General features: G+C 48.8%; 2 protein-coding genes across 2 annotated transcripts in view; both read left to right on the top strand.

Annotated features, from left to right (window-relative positions):
* Positions 1-10,426, top strand: part of ssu72 (SSU72 homolog, RNA polymerase II CTD phosphatase) — a 74,092-nt gene extending 63,666 nt beyond the window's left edge. Inside the window, exons 3-6 of the mRNA XM_033048313.1 lie at positions 6,223-6,362; positions 6,460-6,578; positions 10,086-10,198; positions 10,246-10,426. Of these exons, the coding sequence (XP_032904204.1) occupies positions 6,223-6,362; positions 6,460-6,578; positions 10,086-10,187 (361 nt within the window). The 3' untranslated portion in view covers positions 10,188-10,198; positions 10,246-10,426. The remainder of the gene's footprint in view (positions 1-6,222; positions 6,363-6,459; positions 6,579-10,085; positions 10,199-10,245) is intronic.
* Positions 10,427-11,384: 958 nt separating this feature from the next.
* On the top strand, positions 11,385-18,722 carry tmem240 (transmembrane protein 240). The gene is made up of 4 exons (XM_033048314.1): positions 11,385-11,523; positions 11,646-11,752; positions 12,488-12,696; positions 18,412-18,722. The coding sequence occupies exons 1-4, from the start codon at positions 11,467-11,469 to the stop codon at positions 18,558-18,560; spliced, it is 522 nt and encodes a 173-aa protein (XP_032904205.1). The 5' UTR covers positions 11,385-11,466; the 3' UTR covers positions 18,561-18,722.
* The last annotated feature ends 220 nt before the right edge of the window (positions 18,723-18,942 follow it).

Raw genomic sequence — 18,942 nt, 5'->3', positions numbered from 1 at the left:
CTTCCCCCTCTACTTTCACTCTGAAGAAGTCGCCCGTACTTTTTCTCCAGCTATTCTGCCTGACCCACTGAGTTATGCCCCTGTCCCACTTAGGAAACTTGAACGGAAACCTCTGGAGACTTTGCGCCCCACCCAAGGTTTCCCTGCGGTTCCATTTTTGTTAACCTCCCTACCTACTTCCACTACCTGCAACCTCCGGCAACCACCTGCAACCTCCAGGAATCGCACGGAAACCTCGGGTGGGGCGCAAAGTCTCCAGAGGTTTCCGTTCAGGTTTCCTAAGTGGGACAGGGGCATTACTCCAGCTCTTTGTGTCTATCTCCTGTAGTTGAGTGAATTTGAAGCACATGCGATATTCTGTGAAGGATATTTTCTCAAACTTGTGGCTGCATTTCCACCCTCCCCTAGTGGCCCAGTGCATGGCCAACACTTGCTTTAGTATTTGGGTTTCTCCAAGCTTGGCCTCTGCATGTCCATTATCCAAATGAAAGTTAACGAAAGCACAAAATGTTTCTGATTGGGAAAAATTCAATTAGACTTGTGTCAAGTCACCAGAGAGCAGTTTTCATCTTTAACGTGCTCAAGAATTGCTCATCAAACTTTCCAGTGGGCAGGATTGCTAACGTGCTGTGTCCTGGCATCCTGTGCTGGGACCAAGTTCTGTCTTTAACTGAATGTTAGTTAGAATACTATTCTATCACCAGATGGTTCATGCTAACACTGACCTCCTATAGCTTCCTGTGTATCTGTAATAAATATTTGAGCTCAGCAAAATGTTTTACTTGTTTCATTACGTCTGCTTTGGTTTTTAATTTGCATGAAACATTTCCAGATAGCACTAGATTATTGATGGTGCCAAGTGTCCACTCTGCCCTGTGGTCATTAATTTTATCATGGAGTCGAGAGAATAGATGAGGAGAGGTCTTGCCGTTGAGGGACGGCAAGGTAGCGCAGCGGTACAGTTGCTGCTTAATGCCCCTGTCCCACTTGGGAAACCTGAATGGAAACCTGTGGAGACTTTGCGCCCCACCCAAGGTTTCCGTGCGGTTCCCGGAGGTTTTTGTCAGTCTCCCCACCTGCTTCCACTGCCTGCAACCTCCGGCAACCACCTGCAACCTCCGGGAACCGCACGGAAACCTTGGGTGGGGCGCAAAGTCTCCAGAGGTATCCGTTCAGGTTTCCTAAGTGGGACAGGGGCATTACAGAGCCAGGGACCAGAGTTCGATCCTGACTGTGGGTGCTGTCTGTATGGAGTTTGTACGTTCTCCCTGTGACGGTGTGGGTTTTCTCCGGGTGCTCCGATTTCATCTCGCATTCCAAAGATGTGCATGTTTGTAGGTTAATTGGCTTCTGTAAATTGTCCCCAGCGTGCAGGATAGAGCTACTGGGAATGACTGATCACTGGGTCAGTGCGGACTCGGTGGGCCAAAGGTTTCCACAGTGTATCTCTAAACTAAACTAGTGAATGTTTAGCAAAAGACAAAGTGCTAGAGTAACTCAGAAGGTCAGGTAGCATCTCTCGAGAACCTGGATAGGCAACATTTAGGGTCTGGACCATTCTTCTGACTGATTGTGGTTGCTGGAAGAGGTGGGGGAATGACAAAGCCTGGCAAGTGATGGGGGGGGACACACACACGAGGGTTTGCTTGGGAGATGGGATTATATACCATATTACACGTCCAATATCTGCTTAAATTATTCTTGGCATTAATGCAACCTGCAAATTGCCTCGATGAACAACCAAACTCCTTGATTTTGATCTATCTGTATTTTCCCTTTCTGGATGCTCAGCAAATGTCTCTCTAGTGATGCTTGCTGTCCCTGGTACAGCTACTCACTGGTCCTCAAGCACAATAGCCTCACTGAGTAAACGTGCCCTTTTTAATCTCTATCCATCTCAGTTTTTGCGTTTGACTCTTTATCTCACATCTTTTTTTCTCTCTTTTTTCTACCACCCATCTAAAAATCCAACTCCTCTCGCCCGTAACTACCTATCACTTTCCAGACCCTGTCCCACCCTCACCTACATCCTTAAGAAGGAACTGCAGATGCTGGAAGGTGGACAAAAGTGCTGGAGAAAATCAGAGGGTGCAGCAGCATCTATGGAGCGAAGGAAATAGGCAACGTTTCGGCCCGAAACGTTGCCTATTTCCTTCGCTCCATAGACGCTGCTGCACCCGCTGAGTTTCTCCAGCACTTTTGTGCACCTATTGCTTGCCAGCCCATGTCCCACTCTCGCCCTTATCCACCTCTCTCTTGCCAGGCTGTGTCCCATCCCCACCTCTCCTTTCCAGCTTTCTTCCCCCTACACCAATCAGTCTGAAGCAGGGTCCCGAGTCAAAACGTTGTCTCCATTCGCCCCACTGAAGTTGCCTGAACTGCTCCAGCACTTTGTGTTTGGCTTGTGATTCTGTCATCTGCAGTTCTTTGTATCTTCAACTCAATCTTTTCCACACACCTAGGGGCACCGATGATTGAACAGTTCCCAATGCTGTTTACCCTTCACTATCTCTTCCCGTGACTTTTATAACAAGAGGAATCGAATTTTATAACAAGAGGAATCGAATATAGGTGCAAAGAGGTCCTTCTGCAGTTGTACGGAGCCCTAGTGAGACCACACCTGGAGTATTGTGTGCCGTTTTGGTCCCCTAATTTGAGGAAGGACAATCTGGCTATTGAGGGAGTGCAGCGTAGGTTTACAAGGTTAATTCCCGGGATGGCGGGACTGTCATATGCTGTGAGAATGGAGCAGCTTGGCTTGTACACTCTGGAGTTTAGAAGGATGAGAGGGTATCTCATTGAAACATATAAGATTGTTAAGGGTTTGGACACACTAGAGGCAGGAAACATGTTCCCGATGTTGGGGGAGTCCAGAACAAGGGGCCACATTTTAAGAATAAGGAGAAAGCCATTTAGAACGGAGACGAGGAAACACTTTTTCTCACAGAGGGTGGTGAGTCTGTGGAATTCTCTCCTTGGAGGGCGGTGGAGGCAGTTTCTCTGGATGCTTTCAAGAGGGCTCTTAAAAATAGCAGAGTCGGGGGATATGGGGAGAAGGCAGGAACGGGGTACTGATTGGTGATGATCAGCCAAGATCACATTGAATGGGTCGAAGGGCCAAATGGCCTACTCCTGCACCTATTGTCTATTGACCCTGCTGATGAGGATAGGCAGTCTCATTGTGGGGGCTCTGCGGCCAACATTGTTCATATTAGGTAGACACAAAATGCTGGAGTAACTCAGCGGGTGAGGCAGCATCTCTGGAGAGAAGAAATAGGCGACATTTCTTCAGTCTGAAGAAGGGTCTCTAGAGATGCTGCCTCACCCGCTGAGTTACTCCAGCACTTTGTGACTACCTTCCATTTTATCCAGCATCTGCAGTTCTCTCTTACACTGTTCATATTAGCAGTGACTCCAGGCGGTGGATATTAAGAGCTGCTCGCCAACAATCGGCTGTGGGGACCTGGAGTTTCCCTGTTTTCATCCTTAGAAGTCTGATCAATCATGGTATGCGTGGCTGCACATCTTTCAGATCATTTGCATGCCGCCTTAAATAGACTATTGTTCCCACCAGCCGACATTATGCACTGGCTCTACCTGAAGTTGAATGGACAATGGTGTCAAGGAACTGTGTGGACCAGGCCAAGGTGTGAAGCTACATCCTACATGCTTTGGTAGTGACCATGCTTGCCTTTGTGGCCACACCAACAGTACTGGCCCCTCTTGTTGCATAAAGATGGCTGCCAAATCCTCGTGACTCACCCGGAAGCGGGGAAGGTTATTGGGCAGCTTTGGTACAATGTCCCCAATGCAGTTTGTATTGAGTGTTTCAAGGAATGGCTTAAGGTTGCCAATTTGACAACCTTAAGCAATCTAACCGATACATCGTGTAAAGCTGCAGCTGATTAGCAATCTGTGGGGGTGACTAATTCCTGCATTACATCTAAAGCCATTTGCTGCTTTCTGCAGGGCTCCAATGCATGTAATTCAGCACTCCGAGCTAGGCAACATGAGAAATTAAATGCAATCTATTCTAACGTCTCGTTAAACGTTGCCATGAGCACTACTTAATTGCTTCCTATTGTTCATCCTGTATGATATTGGATCACTTTGTTACTCACCTGTTTGTGTGATTCACAAACAAAGCCCTAACATTACACTCTTGAGTCTAGCTTCTTATCTCTCCAAATAGTTGGACCCTTGATTCAGGCATTTGCATTTGTGACACTTGGAAACCAGTCTGGTTAAGTAATTTGCACATTCAGTGAAATCTTTCCTAAATTTGCTGCTAATTCCTTTCAATTTGTTTGCTGACTTTTTATTTTGAGATGCTTTCTAGGAATTAATGAAGTGGGTTCATTAGCAGTTCACTGTAATACAAAGTATTGGTTGTCATGTTTTGGCGTGCAAGAGGCTTTTTAGCAGGCACTTGGATGTGGTGCGATATGGATCACGCTCGCATTCATCTCTCCAAATAATTAATAATTGACTGAGGAGATGCAAGGAACTGCAGTGGCCGGTTTGCAAAAAAAAGACATGATACTGGAGTAACACAGCGGGCCCGACAGCATCTTTGGAGAATATGGATAGGTAGGTAGTAGATAGGTAACAATAGGCAGCATTTTGGGTCTGGACCCTTTTTCAAAGTGATACAAGATGTTACGGGTTGGGACTCTTCAGATAGATTGGTGATGTTTTAAGTCTGGACCCTCCTTCAGATTGATCGGTAACATTTAGAGTTGGGACCCATCTTCAGATCGGCGATGTTTCGTGTCGGGACCCTATTTCAGTCGGGACTGATCAGTCTGAAGAAGGGTCCTCACACAAAACGTCATCTACCCATGTTCTCCAGAGTTTCTGCCTGACCCACCACATTACTCCAGGGCTTTTGTGTGTTTTAACTAATCATTGAATGTCTGACTTGAACTCTTGGTCATTCTAATCCATTGAAAGGGAAGACAGCTTCCATGAAGAAACTTCAGAAGTTTACCATAAACTTTTTAAGTGGGGGGCTGTTCATAAACAGACCGCACAATCCCAGCCTTCAGTGGCATTTATATTTAATCAGCTGAATTTTTCGAATTTGTAACTTTTGATTTTGTATCGGTGATCCGATCACCAATTCTTCATCTTAATCTTGATCTCTTAAACATGGACGGTGGATCAATTTGTGGGGGGGAAAAATACAATTTTCAGTACAAAATACAAATTCCCCTGCACTTGTCATTTGTTTTTCAATTAAGGATTTGTGTGTGTTTGTTAAAATCGAAAATCAAGTCAACACAATGTTGTCCATTATTAGCTATGGTTAAAAGGATTTTCTTCTACCAAATCTTCATTGAGGAGTTGTTAATGAAAAACTTCATTTTCAAATTGACCTTCTTGCTAAGATTCTGAACCCTATTCAACTATAGACTGTAAGTTTATGACTTTAGTTCAATACCAGGCAACGTTTCTGTGGAAAGGAACTGCAGATGCTGGTTTGTATCGAAGATGGGCACAAAACGCTGGAGTAACTCAACGGGGCAGGCGGCGTCTCTGGGCACAAGGAATAGATGACGCATCGGGTCTGAGGCAGGGTGCCGAACCGAAACGTCACCTAATCCTTTTCTCCAGAGATGTTGGTTTGTGGCTGAGTAGAGGGTATATGTTGTCTCATTGCCATCTAAACGAAAATAAACCTTTGCTCGCAGCAGCGATCCCACCATCGGATGGACTGCCCATGTTGTAACCATCTGTTTTCAGTGTTTTGGTCTGATGTTTGCTGTGTGTAATCTGGCAAGTGTAATACAATAGGCAGACATCTTGTTTCCATCTTTTTATTTAAATAGGCTTGACTTAAATCTTCAAAGCAAAGCAGATTTCTCAAGGAATAACAAAATATCTCTGCTTAACCTTAAAATGGCAAAGACCATAATTTATTGATTATTTGGAGCCAAAATACACTCTTATTGGTGTCAATATGTCACCAAGCTGTATCCCCCATGCGTGGTTATGCATCATTCATGATCAAGAGGTTTGACCAAAACACCACCCATTTTGAGATGTTTCTCCTTCAAATGATGGGCAACAATTATGAAACTACTTTGAAGAACCTTTTCCCCTCATTATTCAGAATGGGGACTGGCACACAAGTTTTCTGTGTTACCAATCTATCTTGTTGCTGTGATTATTTTTAGTTTTGTTGAATGTGCTCCTTTAAGTTCCTTGACCTCAGTCCAGATATACACAGAATGGAATTCTCCACATGTTGGACAGAAATAAGCGGATAAAATCTCGACCTGAACGTTTCCAGACCTGCAAAGACCAGTTTGACCTGGTAGTGACGTGTGAAGAGCGAGTGTACGATCAGGTGCTTGAAGGTAAAATGGCCGCCCCCTTGTCTTCGCCACCCTGTTGACTCGAGCTGGTTGTGAAACGTGGTTTGCTGACGCCTACCCCCATCTTGTGATTTCCCAGATCTGAACTCAAGAGACCAGGAGACATTCCAGTCAGTGCATGTCATAAACGTGGACATTCAGGATAATCACGAAGAGGCCACAATCGGTGCTTTCCTCATTTGTGAACTGTGCCAATGTGTAAGTTTTTACACTTTTGTGTCTTGGGAGCGTTGGGGAGCGAGTGTGAAAGGATGCACAGCGAGGAGTTACCGCAGCTGTCAATCCAAGTGGGGTTGTACTGGGCTGTTCCCCAGCCACACATATACAAGTTTTCTGACCGGCACGATTTCTCCAGAGTGCAGTATGATTTTGTATGAGCTTTACATGATTTCCTGCTGCAAAAATAGTGAATGAGGAATATTCTTTGGAGCGACTCCGTGTTTTCTGGTAGGTGTCATTCAGCTGGACAGCTATTTTTGTTTTTGATCGGAAGTGATACTGGCCGATTGACATTCCTATTCTCGTTGGGCATCCAATTTCAGGATTTTTTGTGTGATACGCCGCCTTTGTCACTGTCCGCAAACTTCATCTCATAGAGTCATCGAGAGTCATTGAGTGATGCAGTATGGGAACCGGCCCTTCGGCCCAACACGCCCACACCGACCAACATGTCCCAGCATCACTAGTCCCACCAGCCTGTGTTTGGTCCATATCCCTCCAAACGTTTCCTATCCATACACCTTTATAACTTTCTTAAACGCTGGGATAGTCCCTGCCTCAACCACCACCTCTGGCACCTTATTCCGTACATCCACCACCCTTTGTGGGGAAAAAGTTACCCATCAGATTCCTATTAAAACTTTTCCCCTTCACCTATGTCCTCTGGTCTTCAATTCTACTCTGGGCAAGAGACTACATCTACCCGATCTATTTGCCTCATGATTTTACACACCTCTATAAGATCTCTCCACATCCTCCTGTGTTCCAAATACTAGAGTCCCAGCCTACTCAACCTCTCCCTATAGCACACACCCTCTAATCCTGGCATCATCCTTGTAAACCTTATCCGTGCCCTTTCCAGCTTGACAACATCTTTCCTATAAGATGGTGCCCAGAATTGAACACAATACTCTAAATGTGGCTTCATCAACATCTTATACAACATGACCTCCCAACTGACCGATGAAGACCAATGTGTCAAAAGTACTTTTGACCACCCAATCAACCTGCAATTCCACCTTTGAGGAACCATGCTCCTGCACTCCTAGATCCCCCTGCTCTACAGCACTCCCCAGATCCCGACCATTCACTGTGTAGGTCCTGCCCATGTTAGACATCCCAAAATGCAACACTTGACATTCCTCTGTATTAAATTCCATCAACCATTCCTCAGCCCACCTGGCCAATCGATCCAGATCCTGCTGCATTTTTTCACAATCATCCTCACCCACTTTTGTATCATCAGCAAACGTGCTAATCTTGCCATGTCTGTTCTAATCCAAATCGTTGATATAGACGACAAAAGGTAACGGGCCCAGCACTGGACCCTGAAGCACACCACTAGTCACCGACAACCAACCTTCCATCATTACCCTCTGCTTCCTTCCATGAAGCCAATTTTCTATACAGCTGGAGCTATATTCTCAATCAAACAATTACATTCAAGTTTGATCCCTGAAAGCTAGATGGGGGACAATTAATTGATTTAGTTCTGGCACCTTCACTCTCGGTAGGAACTGAATTCTGTGTTTCAATGCAGGAGGACAAATTCTCACCCCTCAGCTTTGAGCATTCTGGTGTTGTTGCCACCTCTGTACAGGTGTGTCTGATCCTGTTCCATGCAGTGGGATAGTGGCCATCTCTGTACAGGTGTGTCTGATCCTTTGCAACGGGATCCCCGGAATGATTGGGTGAACATATGATGAGCATTTGACGGCACTGGGCCTGCACTCGCTGCAGTTTGGAAGGATGAGGGGTTACCTCCACTGAAACTTATTGAATAGTGAAAGGCCTGGATAGGATGAATGTGGAGAGGATGTTTCCACTAGTGGGTTCGATTCTAGCCTCTGATATCTATGTGGAGTTTGCACGTTCTCCCTGTGACCGTATGGGTTCCATCCGGGTGTTCTGTTTTCCTCCCACATCCCAAAGGTGTTTGTAGGCTAATTGGCTGCTGTAAATTGTCCCGATTGTGTAGGGAGCTGGATAACATAGAACTAGTGGGAACAGATCATCGATGGTCAGTGTGGACCAAAGGCCCTGATTCCCACTAAAACTGAGTTTGAAGATAATGGCTGGTTTGAGCAACACAAAGTGTTGGAGGAAGTCGGTGGATCAGGCATTATCTGTGGGGGTTTATGACAATCCTGCAGGTGTTAGAAGCCTGAAAAACAAACTGCAAAGGGCCCGATCCATGTTCTCCAGAGATGCTGCCTGACCCGCTGAGTTAGTCCAGCACATTGTGTCTTTTTTACACACAAACTACGAAGGTTGGAGATCTTCGAGTTCAGGCAGCATCTGTGGAGAGAGAAAGAATCAAAAACATGAATTCATATCTTCTATGAGCAGAATGAAGCCATTCGGCCCATCAAGTCAACTCCACCATTCAATCATGGCTGATCTATCGTCCCCTCTCAACCCCATTCTCCTGCCTTCTCCCCATAAACCCCCCCGACCACCCGATAGTGGACCTGTCTCTGTTCTCCCTGGGTTTGGGGACCAGACCATAGGGTGTTACTGAGGAGGGAGGCGCGGCTCAACAGCGGGCTGGGTTGGCAACATGGGACGACATTTACATCAGTGGTGGAGAGGAAGCTGAAATATTTAATATCTGTTCTGCTGACCTGAAACGTGTTGAGCTTCCTGTAAGTAATATGGGGCCTGCTGTGTGAGCGAGACCTGATAAGGACTGTCTACAGGAAGGAGGTAGACAAAAGTGCTGGAGAAACTCAGCGGGTGCAGCAGCATCTATGGAGCGAAGGAAATGGGCAATGTTGGAAATAGGCAACGTTTCGGGCCGAAACCCTAGGGTTTCGGCCCGAAATGTTGCCTATTTCCTATAGTGGAGATTGTCAACTCTTTGCATGGAGCGAAGGAAACGTTGCCTATTTCCTTCGCTCCATAGATGCTGCTGCACCCGCTGAGTTTCTCCAGCACTTTTGTCTACCTTCGATTTTCCAGCATCTGCAGTTCCTTCTTAAACATTGTACAGGAAGGACCTGCAAAAATGCTGGTTTACACCGATAACGGCCACACACACACACACACACACACAATGCTGGGGTAACTCAGCGGGACAGGGCAGCATCTCTGGGGAGAAGGAATTGGGTGACGTTTGGGGTCGAAGACCCTTCTTTTGAAGAGGGCAAACCTTCTGAAGATTCTCCACCCTGCAGGAGGGTCTCGACCCGAAACGTCGCCCATTCCTTCTCCCCAGAGATGTTAGATAGAGCTCATGGGGCTAGTGGAGTCAAGGGATATGGGGAGAAGGCAGGCACGGGGTTATTGATAGGGGATGATCTCCTCCTGCACCTATTTTCTATGTTTCTATCTCGCCAGAGATGCTGCCTGTCCCGCTGAGTGACTCCAGCATTTTGTGTCCTCCATTCTGTTGAGGTCTAATCCCATGTCCCCATCTCTCTGTGTCTCTGCCCCCCCCCTTCCCCTCGTTCACCGCTGACCTTCGCCGTTGTTTGTCCTCTCCAGATTCAGCGTACCGAGGACATGGAGAACGAGATTGACGAGCTGATCCAGGAGCTGGAGGAGAAGAGCAGCCGGACTTTCCTTCACACCGTCTGCTTCTACTGAGGGGGAGGGGACAGGGGATGGGGATGGGGACAGGGGACAGGGGACGGGGGAGGGGACGGGGACAGGGGGGGGGCCTCGGTCGCTGCAGTGCTGATCTGTATATAATTTATAGTCTATTTTAAGTTGGAGTCGCTGCTCGGCGCGGGTCCTGCAATGAGTCTCCGGGAGAAGCAGCCTGGCTGGCGTTGGCGCAGAGTGTGTCTCACCTGAAACTTCATTAAAAAAAACCCAGAGCCGGAGTCAGTCTCTCGACACTTTATTTCTCGGGGGGTCACAGCCGGGTGGGGGTGGGGGCAAGTATGGTGGGGGGAGGAAGGTAATATCTGAGTGTTGAGGGGGAAGTGAGATAGAGGGTAATATGAGTGTTGAGATTGGGGGGGGGAGTGGGGGGGGGGAGTGGTGGTGGGGTGGATGAGGGGGGGAGGATTGGGGGAAGATGGTAATTTCTTAAGTGTTTCATTTGAGGGGGGAGGGAGAGGCGGCAAATTCCTGGGCTGACCATTGAAAGAAGGGGAGGGGAGGGATTTCCTGGGCTGAGTATTTGGGGGGGGGGGGGGGGTGGTTCGGGATGGAAAGAAGGTGAGGGGGGGGAAGAGTTGGTTTGAGGGAGCGAAACTTGGAGGGGGAGAGGAGGAGGAGATGGTTTGGAAGGGGGGGGGGGGGTAATTTCCTGGGCTGAGCGTTAAAGGGCGAAATAAATAGGGGGGGGGGCGTAGTAAAGGAGGAGACGGGGAGGTAATGACCTGGGCAAGGGAGGGGGGGGAAGAGCTGGTGCTGAATACAAATGCGCGCTGAAGCGGCGGCTCCCCCCCCCCGGGGTCAGCTTGACCCTCGCCCACCCCACCCGGCCCCCCGTCTCTCCCCCAAACCCCCCCTAAAGCCCTGCCTCTGAATTATTTATCGGCTGTGGGGCGGATCAGTCGTAACTGCGGCAGCCGAGCGATGTGGCGCATGTGAGGGGACGTGGAGCCGGCTACTGGTCCAGGGGGGAGACAGGGAGATACAGGGGGGGGGGAGAGAGGGGGGGGGGGGGAGAGGAAGATAAGGAGGGAGGGGGGGAGAGGAAGATAAGGAGGGGGGAGAGAGAGATACAGGGATAAGGAGGGAGGGAGACAGGGGAGGGAGGGGGGAGAGTGGGATAAGGAGGGAGGGAGGGGGAGACACAGAGAGAGAGGGGGTTTTGGGGGGTGTGTGTGTGTGGAGGAGACAAGGAGGGAGAGGGGGAGAGAGCTCCCGGGACCACGGAGCCGCCCGGCTCATCCAGGAGACGCAGCGATTTATGCTCCTCACCGCCAACACCATGATCTTCATGTTCGCTGGGACGTCTATGGTGATGGTAAGCGGCCCCCGCTGCATGCACGGCGTTGCGGCGATTTCCAGCGGCTGCCGGCGGCTCTGCCGCTCCCCCTCCTCCTCCTCCTCCTCCTGCCCAGCCTCACCCGCTCTGCATCTCCACAGGCCATAGCTTGCATCGTGGACATGAACGCCCTGCTAGACCGCTTCCACAACTACATCCTCCCGCACCTTCGGGGCGAAGACCGCGTCTGTCACTGCAACTGCGGCCGGTAAGGCAGCGCGGCCGGGCGGGTCTGGACACCTCCTCACCCCTCCCCCCCCCTCCTCATCCCCTCCCTAACCCCCCTACTCACCCCCCTCCTCACTTCCCCTCTCCCCACCCCCTTCTCACCCCCCCGCCCCCCCATCCCCCCCCCTCTCCACCCCTCTCCCCGCCCCCCCCCCCCCACCCCACTCATCCCCTCCAACCCTCTCTCACCACCCCTCCTCCCTCCCCCCTCCCCCTCCCCCCGACCCACCCCCCTCCCCCATCCCCCAACCCCCCCCCTTACCTCCCCCTCTCCTGCCCACCCCCCTCCCTGCCTCATCCCTCTCTCAATACTCTCTTCCTGCCCCATCACTCACCCCCCTCCTCCATTCCCCCCTCTCCCCTACTATCCCCCCCATCATCCCCCTTTCCCTGCCCCCCCTCCCTTCAACCCCCCTCCCCTTCCATCCCCCCCTCTCCCTGGCCTACCCCCCCTCCCCTACCATCCCCTCTCTCCCTGCTCTCCCTCCATCCTCTCCCCTGCCCTACTCTCCCTGATCCATTCTTGCTGTCCCCTCTGCTCCTACCTCTCTCCTCCCTCCCCTGCTCCCATCTACCTCTCTCCCTACTCTAACTCCCTTCCCCTCTCATCTACTCCCCCTGCTCCATAACCCTCCCCCCCCTCCTCTCTCCGTATCCCCCCCCCCCTCTCTCCCACTGCTCTAACCCTGCTCCCCCCCCCTCCCCCCACTTTCAGACACCACATCCACTACGTGATCCCTTACGATGCTGACCAGTCGGTGGTGGACTCGTCGGAGAATTACTTTGTGACGGACAATGTGACGAAGCAGGAGATCGACCTGATGCTGGGGCTGCTGCTGGGGTTCTGCATCAGCTGGTTCCTGGTGTGGATGGATGGCGTTCTTCACTGTGTGGTGCGGGCTTGGAGGACCAACAGGCGATATGGTGAGTGGATCCCTGCAGGAAACCTACCCTGGGGTCTGGGGGTAGACGCCCGGCCCAGGATCACAGGCGGACAGTCCATGGCCAACCAACCCAACTCCTCCCATTGATGGACCCAAAAAGCTGGAGTAACATCAGCAGTACAGGCTGCATCTAGATTTACTAGAATGTTGCCTGGGTTTCAGCACCTAAGTTACAGAGAAAGGTTCAACAAGATAGGAGATACACAAAAATGCTGGAGAAACTCAGCTGGTGCAGCAGCATCTATGTAGCGAAGGAAATAGGCAACGTTTCGGGCCGAAACTCAAAGGAAATAGGTAACGTTTCGGGCCGAAACTCAAAGGAAATAGGTAACGTTTCGGGCCGAAACCCGGAAGGATTTCGGCCCGAAACGTTGCCTATTTCCTTCGCTCCATAGATGCTGCTGCACGCGCTGAGTTTCTCCAGCATTTTTGTGTACCTTCGATTTTCCAGCATCTGCAGTTCCTTCTTGAACAAGATAGGTCTTTATTCTTTGGAGCGTAGAAGGTTAAGGGGGGGGACTTGATTAGAGGTCTTTAAAATTATGAGAAGGATAGACAGAGTTGACGTGGATAAGCTTTTACCATTGAGAGTAGGGAAGATTCAAACAAGAGAACATGATTTGAGAATTGAGGGACAGAAGTTTAGGGGTAACATGAGGGGGAACTTCTTCACTCAGAGAGTGGTAGCTGTGTGGAATGAGCCTCCAGTGGAAGTGGTGGAGGCAGGTTCGATTTTATCATTTAAAAATAAATTGGATAGGTATATGGACGGGAAAGGAATAGAGGGTTATGGTCTGAGTGCAGGTAGATGGGACTAGGTGAGAGTCAGTGTTCGGCATGGACTAGAAGGGCCGAGATGGCCTGTTTCCATGCTGGAATTGTTATATGGTTATATCTCTGGAGAGAAGGAATGGGTGACGTTTCGTCACCCATTCCTTCAAGGGTCTCGACCTGAAACGTCACCCATTCCTTCTCTCCAGAGATGCTGCCTGTCCCGCTGAGTTACTCCAGCTTTTTGTGTCTATCTACTTTGGTTAGAAGCGAGGCTTGTGCGGGCAATGGGAGCTCGTGTCTGCTCCTCCCCCACCTTGTCTTCATTGGTCAGGGATGGGTCAGCAGACGCTGCCTGACATGCTGTGGCTGGGATAGAATCACAGTGTGGAAACAGGCCCTTCAACCCCAACTTGCCCACACCGACCAACCAACATGTCCCATCTACACCGGTCCCACCTGGCTGCATTTGGCTCGTATCCCTCTAAACCTGGCCTATGCATGTAGCTGTCTATATGTTTCTTAAACGCTGCTTTTTTTTTAGTGTTTAGAGATACAGCATGGAAACAGGCCCACCGAGTCCCCATCGACCATCGATCACCGATTCACAGTAGTTCTATGTTATCCCAATCTTGCATCCACTCCCCACAGACCAGGAGCAATTTACAGAGGCGAATTAATCTACAAACACACACGTTTTGGGGATTTGTCGGAAAGAACTGCAGATGCTGGTTTACACTGAAGATGGACACAAAATGCTGTAGTTACTCAGCGGGACAGGCAGCATCTCCGGATAGAAGGAATGGGAGACTTTTCGGGTTCTTCAGTCTCGGCTTGAAACGTCACCTATTCTTTCCATCCAGAGGCTGCCTGTCCGGCTGAGTTACTCCAGTATTTTGTGTAAATGTCTTTGGGTAGTTGGGTCTCAGACACTGTGAGGCAGCAGCTCTACCTGCTGCGACACTGTGACGGGCATTGGTAGTTTTTCACTGTGTTCCCTCTTATCCCGAGACAGCACCCCCCATAATGTTTGGGACAAAGACCCATCATTTATTTATTTGCCTCTGTACGCCACAATTTGAGATTTGTAATTGAAAAAAAAAATCACATGTGGTTAAAGTGCACATTGTCAGATTTTAATAAAGGCCATTATTATACATTTTGGTTTCACCATGTAGAATTTACAGCTGTGTTTATACATAGTCCCCCCATTTCAGGGCACCATAATGTTTGGGACACTGCAATGTCATGTAAATGAAAGTAGTCATGTTTAGTATTTTGTTGCATATCCTATGCATGCAATGACTGCTTGAAGTCTGCGATTCATGGACATCACCAGTTGCTGGGTGTCTTCTCTGGTGATGCTCTGCCAGATCTATATTGCAGCCATCTTTATATTATGCTTGTTTTGGGGGCTAGTCCCCTTCAGTTTTCTCTTCAGTATATAAAGGCATGCTCAATTGGGTTCAGATCGGGTGATTGACTTGGCCACTCAAGAATTGACCAATTTTTAGCTTTGAAAACTCCTTTGTTGCTTTAGCAGTATGTTTGGGATCATTGTCTTGCTGTAGAATGAACCGCAGGCCAATGAGTTTTGAGGCATTTGTTTGAACTTGAGCAGATAGGATGTGTCTACACACTTCAGAATTCATTATGCTACTACCATCAGCAGTTGTATCATCAATGAAGATACGTGAGCCAGTACCTTCAGCAGCCATACATGCCCAGGCCATAACACCCCCACCACCATGTTTCACAGATGAGGTGGTATGCTTTGGATCTTGGGCAGTTCCTTCTCTCCTCCATACTTTTCTCTTGCCATCACTCTGATATAAGTTAATCTTCTTCTCATCTGTCCACAAGACCTTTTTCCAGAACTGTGGTTGCTCTTTTAAGTACTTCTTGGCAAACTGTAACTATTTTTGCAGCTAACCAGTGGTTTACATCTTGCAGTGTAGCCTCTGTATTTCTGTTCATGAAGTCTTCTGCGGATAGTGGTCATTGACAAATCCACACATGACTCCCGAAGAGTGTTTCTGATCGGTTGGACAGGTGTTTGTGGACTTTTCTTTATTATAGAGAGAATTCTTCTGTCATCAGCTGTGGAGGTTTTCCTTGGCCTGCCAGTCCCTTTGCGATTAGTAAGCTCACCAGTGCTCACTTTCTTCCTAATGATGTTCCAAACAGTTGTTTTTGGTAAGCCTAAGGTTTGGCTGATGTCTCTATAACAGTTTTATTCTTGTTTCTCAGTCTCATAATGGCTTTGACTTTCATTGGCACAACTTTGGCCCTCGTGTTGATAAACAGCAATAGAAGTTTCCAAAGCTGATGGAAAGACTGGAGGAAAGACTAGGTGCTGAGCTCTCTTATACCTGCATTAAGGAGGCAATTAAACACACCTGAGCAATTACAAACACCTGTGAAACCATGTGTCCCAAACATTATGGTGCCCTGAAATGGAGGGGGGACTATGTATAAACACAGCTGTAATTTCTACACGGTGAAACCAAAATATATAAAAATGGCCTTTATTAAAACCTGACAATGTGCACTTTAACCACATGTGATTTTTTCCTATTACAAATCTCAAAGTGTGGACTCTAAAATTAGGAACGTCTAGAAAAGGAACACGTTCCCAGTTTAATCTTTTTCCCGGGAGGGGGAGTAATATTTATACCGTTTAGATTCCGTTTGCTTCCATCTTTGTGATGAATCGTCCACCATTAATGACACAGCATTGTACCCACACGCCTCGAAACCTGTCTGAACCCGTGTCTCAGCCACAACCCATTCATTTAAGACTCCCCAGTAACATGCCTACCGCAGATGCTAGGCTCGCTGGTCTATAGTTTCAAGACTTTTTCTTGCAGCCGTTCTGAAATAGAATGCTGGGCTTGTACATTCTGGAGTTTCGAAGGATGAGGGTATCTCATTGAAACATATAGGATTGTTAAGGGCTTGGACACGCTAGAGGCAGGAAACATGTTCCCGATGTTGGGGGAGTCCAGAACCAGGGGCCACAGTTTAAGAATAAGGAGTAAGCCATTTAGAACGGAGACGAGGAAACACTTTTTCTCACAGAGAAGAAGATGTCATTTTTGATATCCATTTTCACAATCTATGATACTTTAGTGTCATCTGCAAACTTACTAATCATGCCTTCTATATTCCCATCAATAGACAATAGACAATAGGTGCAGGAGTAGGCCATTCGGCCCTTCGAGCCAGCATCCCCATTCAATGTGATCATGGCTGATCATCCCCAATCAGTACCCCGTTCTTGCCTTCTCCCTATATCCCCTGACTCCGCTATTTTTAAGAGCCCTATCTAGCTCTCTCTTGAAAGCATCCAGAGAACCTGCCTCCACCGCCCTCTGAGGAAGAGAATTCCACAGACTGCAGGCAGGTGGGGCTGGTGTAGGTGGGGCATCTTGGTCGGCATGGGCAGGTTGGGCCGAAGGGCCTGTTTCCGTGCTGTATGACTCCATGTGCCTGAGCCAAATCATTTGTTGATTCCACCGTCGCGCCAGTGTTTTTGAGCGTTGAGCTGGTTGTGTGGGGGCAGAGCTGAGAGCAACACGGCACTGAGAGGTAACATTGTTCGCATGTGCGTCATTTCACCCCAGCACAGCAACAGGCCCTTCAGCCCAACTTGCCCATGCCAACCAAGATGCCCCAACCCGAGCTCGCCCCATGTAGAAGCAAGGAACTGCAGATGCTGGTTTACAACAAAAAAAAGACACAAAGTGCTGGAGTAACTTAGCGGGTCAGGCAGCGTCTGTGGCAGAACATGGATAGGTGACATTCCGGGTCTGGACTCTTCTTCAGACTGATCTGATCCAATCCCATTTCCCCACATTTGGCTTCTTCATGCGCATGGCGTGCATGGCCTAACGTTGATCTTGTTGGTGATTGCATTAGTCGAAACAGGGTGGACCAGGTGAAGGTTGCATTCTCCCACCTCCCACATTCGGCTGAACTGCTGGAGAAACTCAGCGGGTGCAGCAGCATCTATGGAGCGAAGGAAATAGGCAACGTTTCGGGCCGAAACCCTTCCGGGTTTCGGCCCGAAACGTTACCTATTTCCTTTGAGTTTCGGCCCGAAACGTTGCCTATTTCCTTCGCTCCATAGATGCTGCTGCAACCGCTGAGTTTCTCCAGCACTTTTTGTCTTCCTTCGATTCCAGCATCTGCAGTTCCTACTTAAACACCTTCATCCCAATGGCAGCTCGTTCCATATACAAACCTTTTATGAAAAAGTTGTCCCCTCAAGTTCCTATTAAATCCTTTCCCCCCCCCCCCTCACCCGAAACCCATGTCCTCTGCTTCATGAAGCCCCCGACCCTGGGTGTCTTTGTACAGCATAAGCCTTATCCCACTCTTCTCTCTCTCTCCCTCCCTCTTTCTCTCCCTTTTTCTCTCTCGCTCTTTTTGCTCTTTCTCTTTCTCACTCTCTCTCTTTCTTTCTCTCTCTTTCTCTGTCTCTCATTCTTTTTCTCTATATATATATCTCTCTCCTTTCTCTTTCTCTCTTTTTCTCTCTTTCTGTCTCTCTTCTTCTCTCGTTCTGTCTCTTTCTCTCTCTCCCCTCTCTCTCTTTCTCTCTTCATCACTTTCTCTCTTTTCCTCCTTCTCTCTCTCGGCTCGTCTCTCCATCTCTCTCTCTCTCTCTCTCTCTCTCTCTCTCTCTCTCTCTCTCTCTCTCTCTCTCTCTCTCTCTCTCTCTCTCTCTCTCTCTCTCTCTATCTCTCTCTCTCTCTATCTCTATCTCTATCTCTATCTCTATCTCTATCTCTATCTCTATCTCTATCTCTATCTCTATCTCTATCTCTCTCTATATATATCTATATCTCTCCCTCTCTCTTTCCCTCTTTCTATCTCTATCTCTATCTCTATCTCTCTATCTCTCTCTCTCTCCTTCCAGACGATTCCTGGTCGTGGATCCCGAGACTGTGCAACCTGAAGGATTTCCGGAGGCGCGCCCACCGGCAGTACGATGAATCGGCGGGGAACATGGTGCACATGAAACAGAAATTGTATCACAATGGACACCCGAGCCCCCGGCACCTGTAACCCTCGCCTGCCCCGAGCCGGGACTCGAGAGAGACGGAGGAGCCTTTGGAGACTCCCAGTCCTTTTAACAAAACCGGATGGAGACCACTGCTGCTGACTATAAGACAGCGTGGGTAGACAAAAGTGCTGGAGAAACTCAGCGGGTGCAGCAGCATCTATGGAGCGAAGGAAATAGGCAACGTTTCGGGCCGAAACCCTTCCGGGTTTCGGCCCGAAACGTTGCCTATTTCCCTCAGGTTTCGTCCCAAAACGTCGCCTATTTCCGTCAGGTTTCAGCCCGAAACGTTGCCTATCTCCTTCGCTCCATAGATGCTGCTGCACCCGCTGAGTTTCTCCAGCACTTTTGTCTACCTTCGATTTTTCCAGCATCTGCTGTTCCTTC

The sequence above is a fragment of the Amblyraja radiata genome, chromosome 31 (genome assembly GCF_010909765.2).
Source record: "Amblyraja radiata isolate CabotCenter1 chromosome 31, sAmbRad1.1.pri, whole genome shotgun sequence".
NCBI classification, from domain to species: Eukaryota; Metazoa; Chordata; class Chondrichthyes; order Rajiformes; family Rajidae; genus Amblyraja; species Amblyraja radiata.
The sequence above is the reverse complement of the archived record's forward strand: the minus strand, read 5'-3'. Positions and strand labels throughout refer to the sequence as shown.

Excerpts from the sequence above, each read along its gene's own strand:
- tmem240 (XM_033048314.1), top strand. The coding sequence starts at position 11,467 with ATGCTCCTCACCGCCAACACCATGATCTTCATGTTCGCTGGGACGTCT. Across the intron at positions 11,524-11,645 it reads CTGGGACGTCTATGGTGATG|GCCATAGCTTGCATCGTGGA; the intron begins GTAAGCGGCCCC and ends GCATCTCCACAG. Across the intron at positions 11,753-12,487 it reads TGTCACTGCAACTGCGGCCG|ACACCACATCCACTACGTGA; the intron begins GTAAGGCAGCGC and ends CCCCACTTTCAG.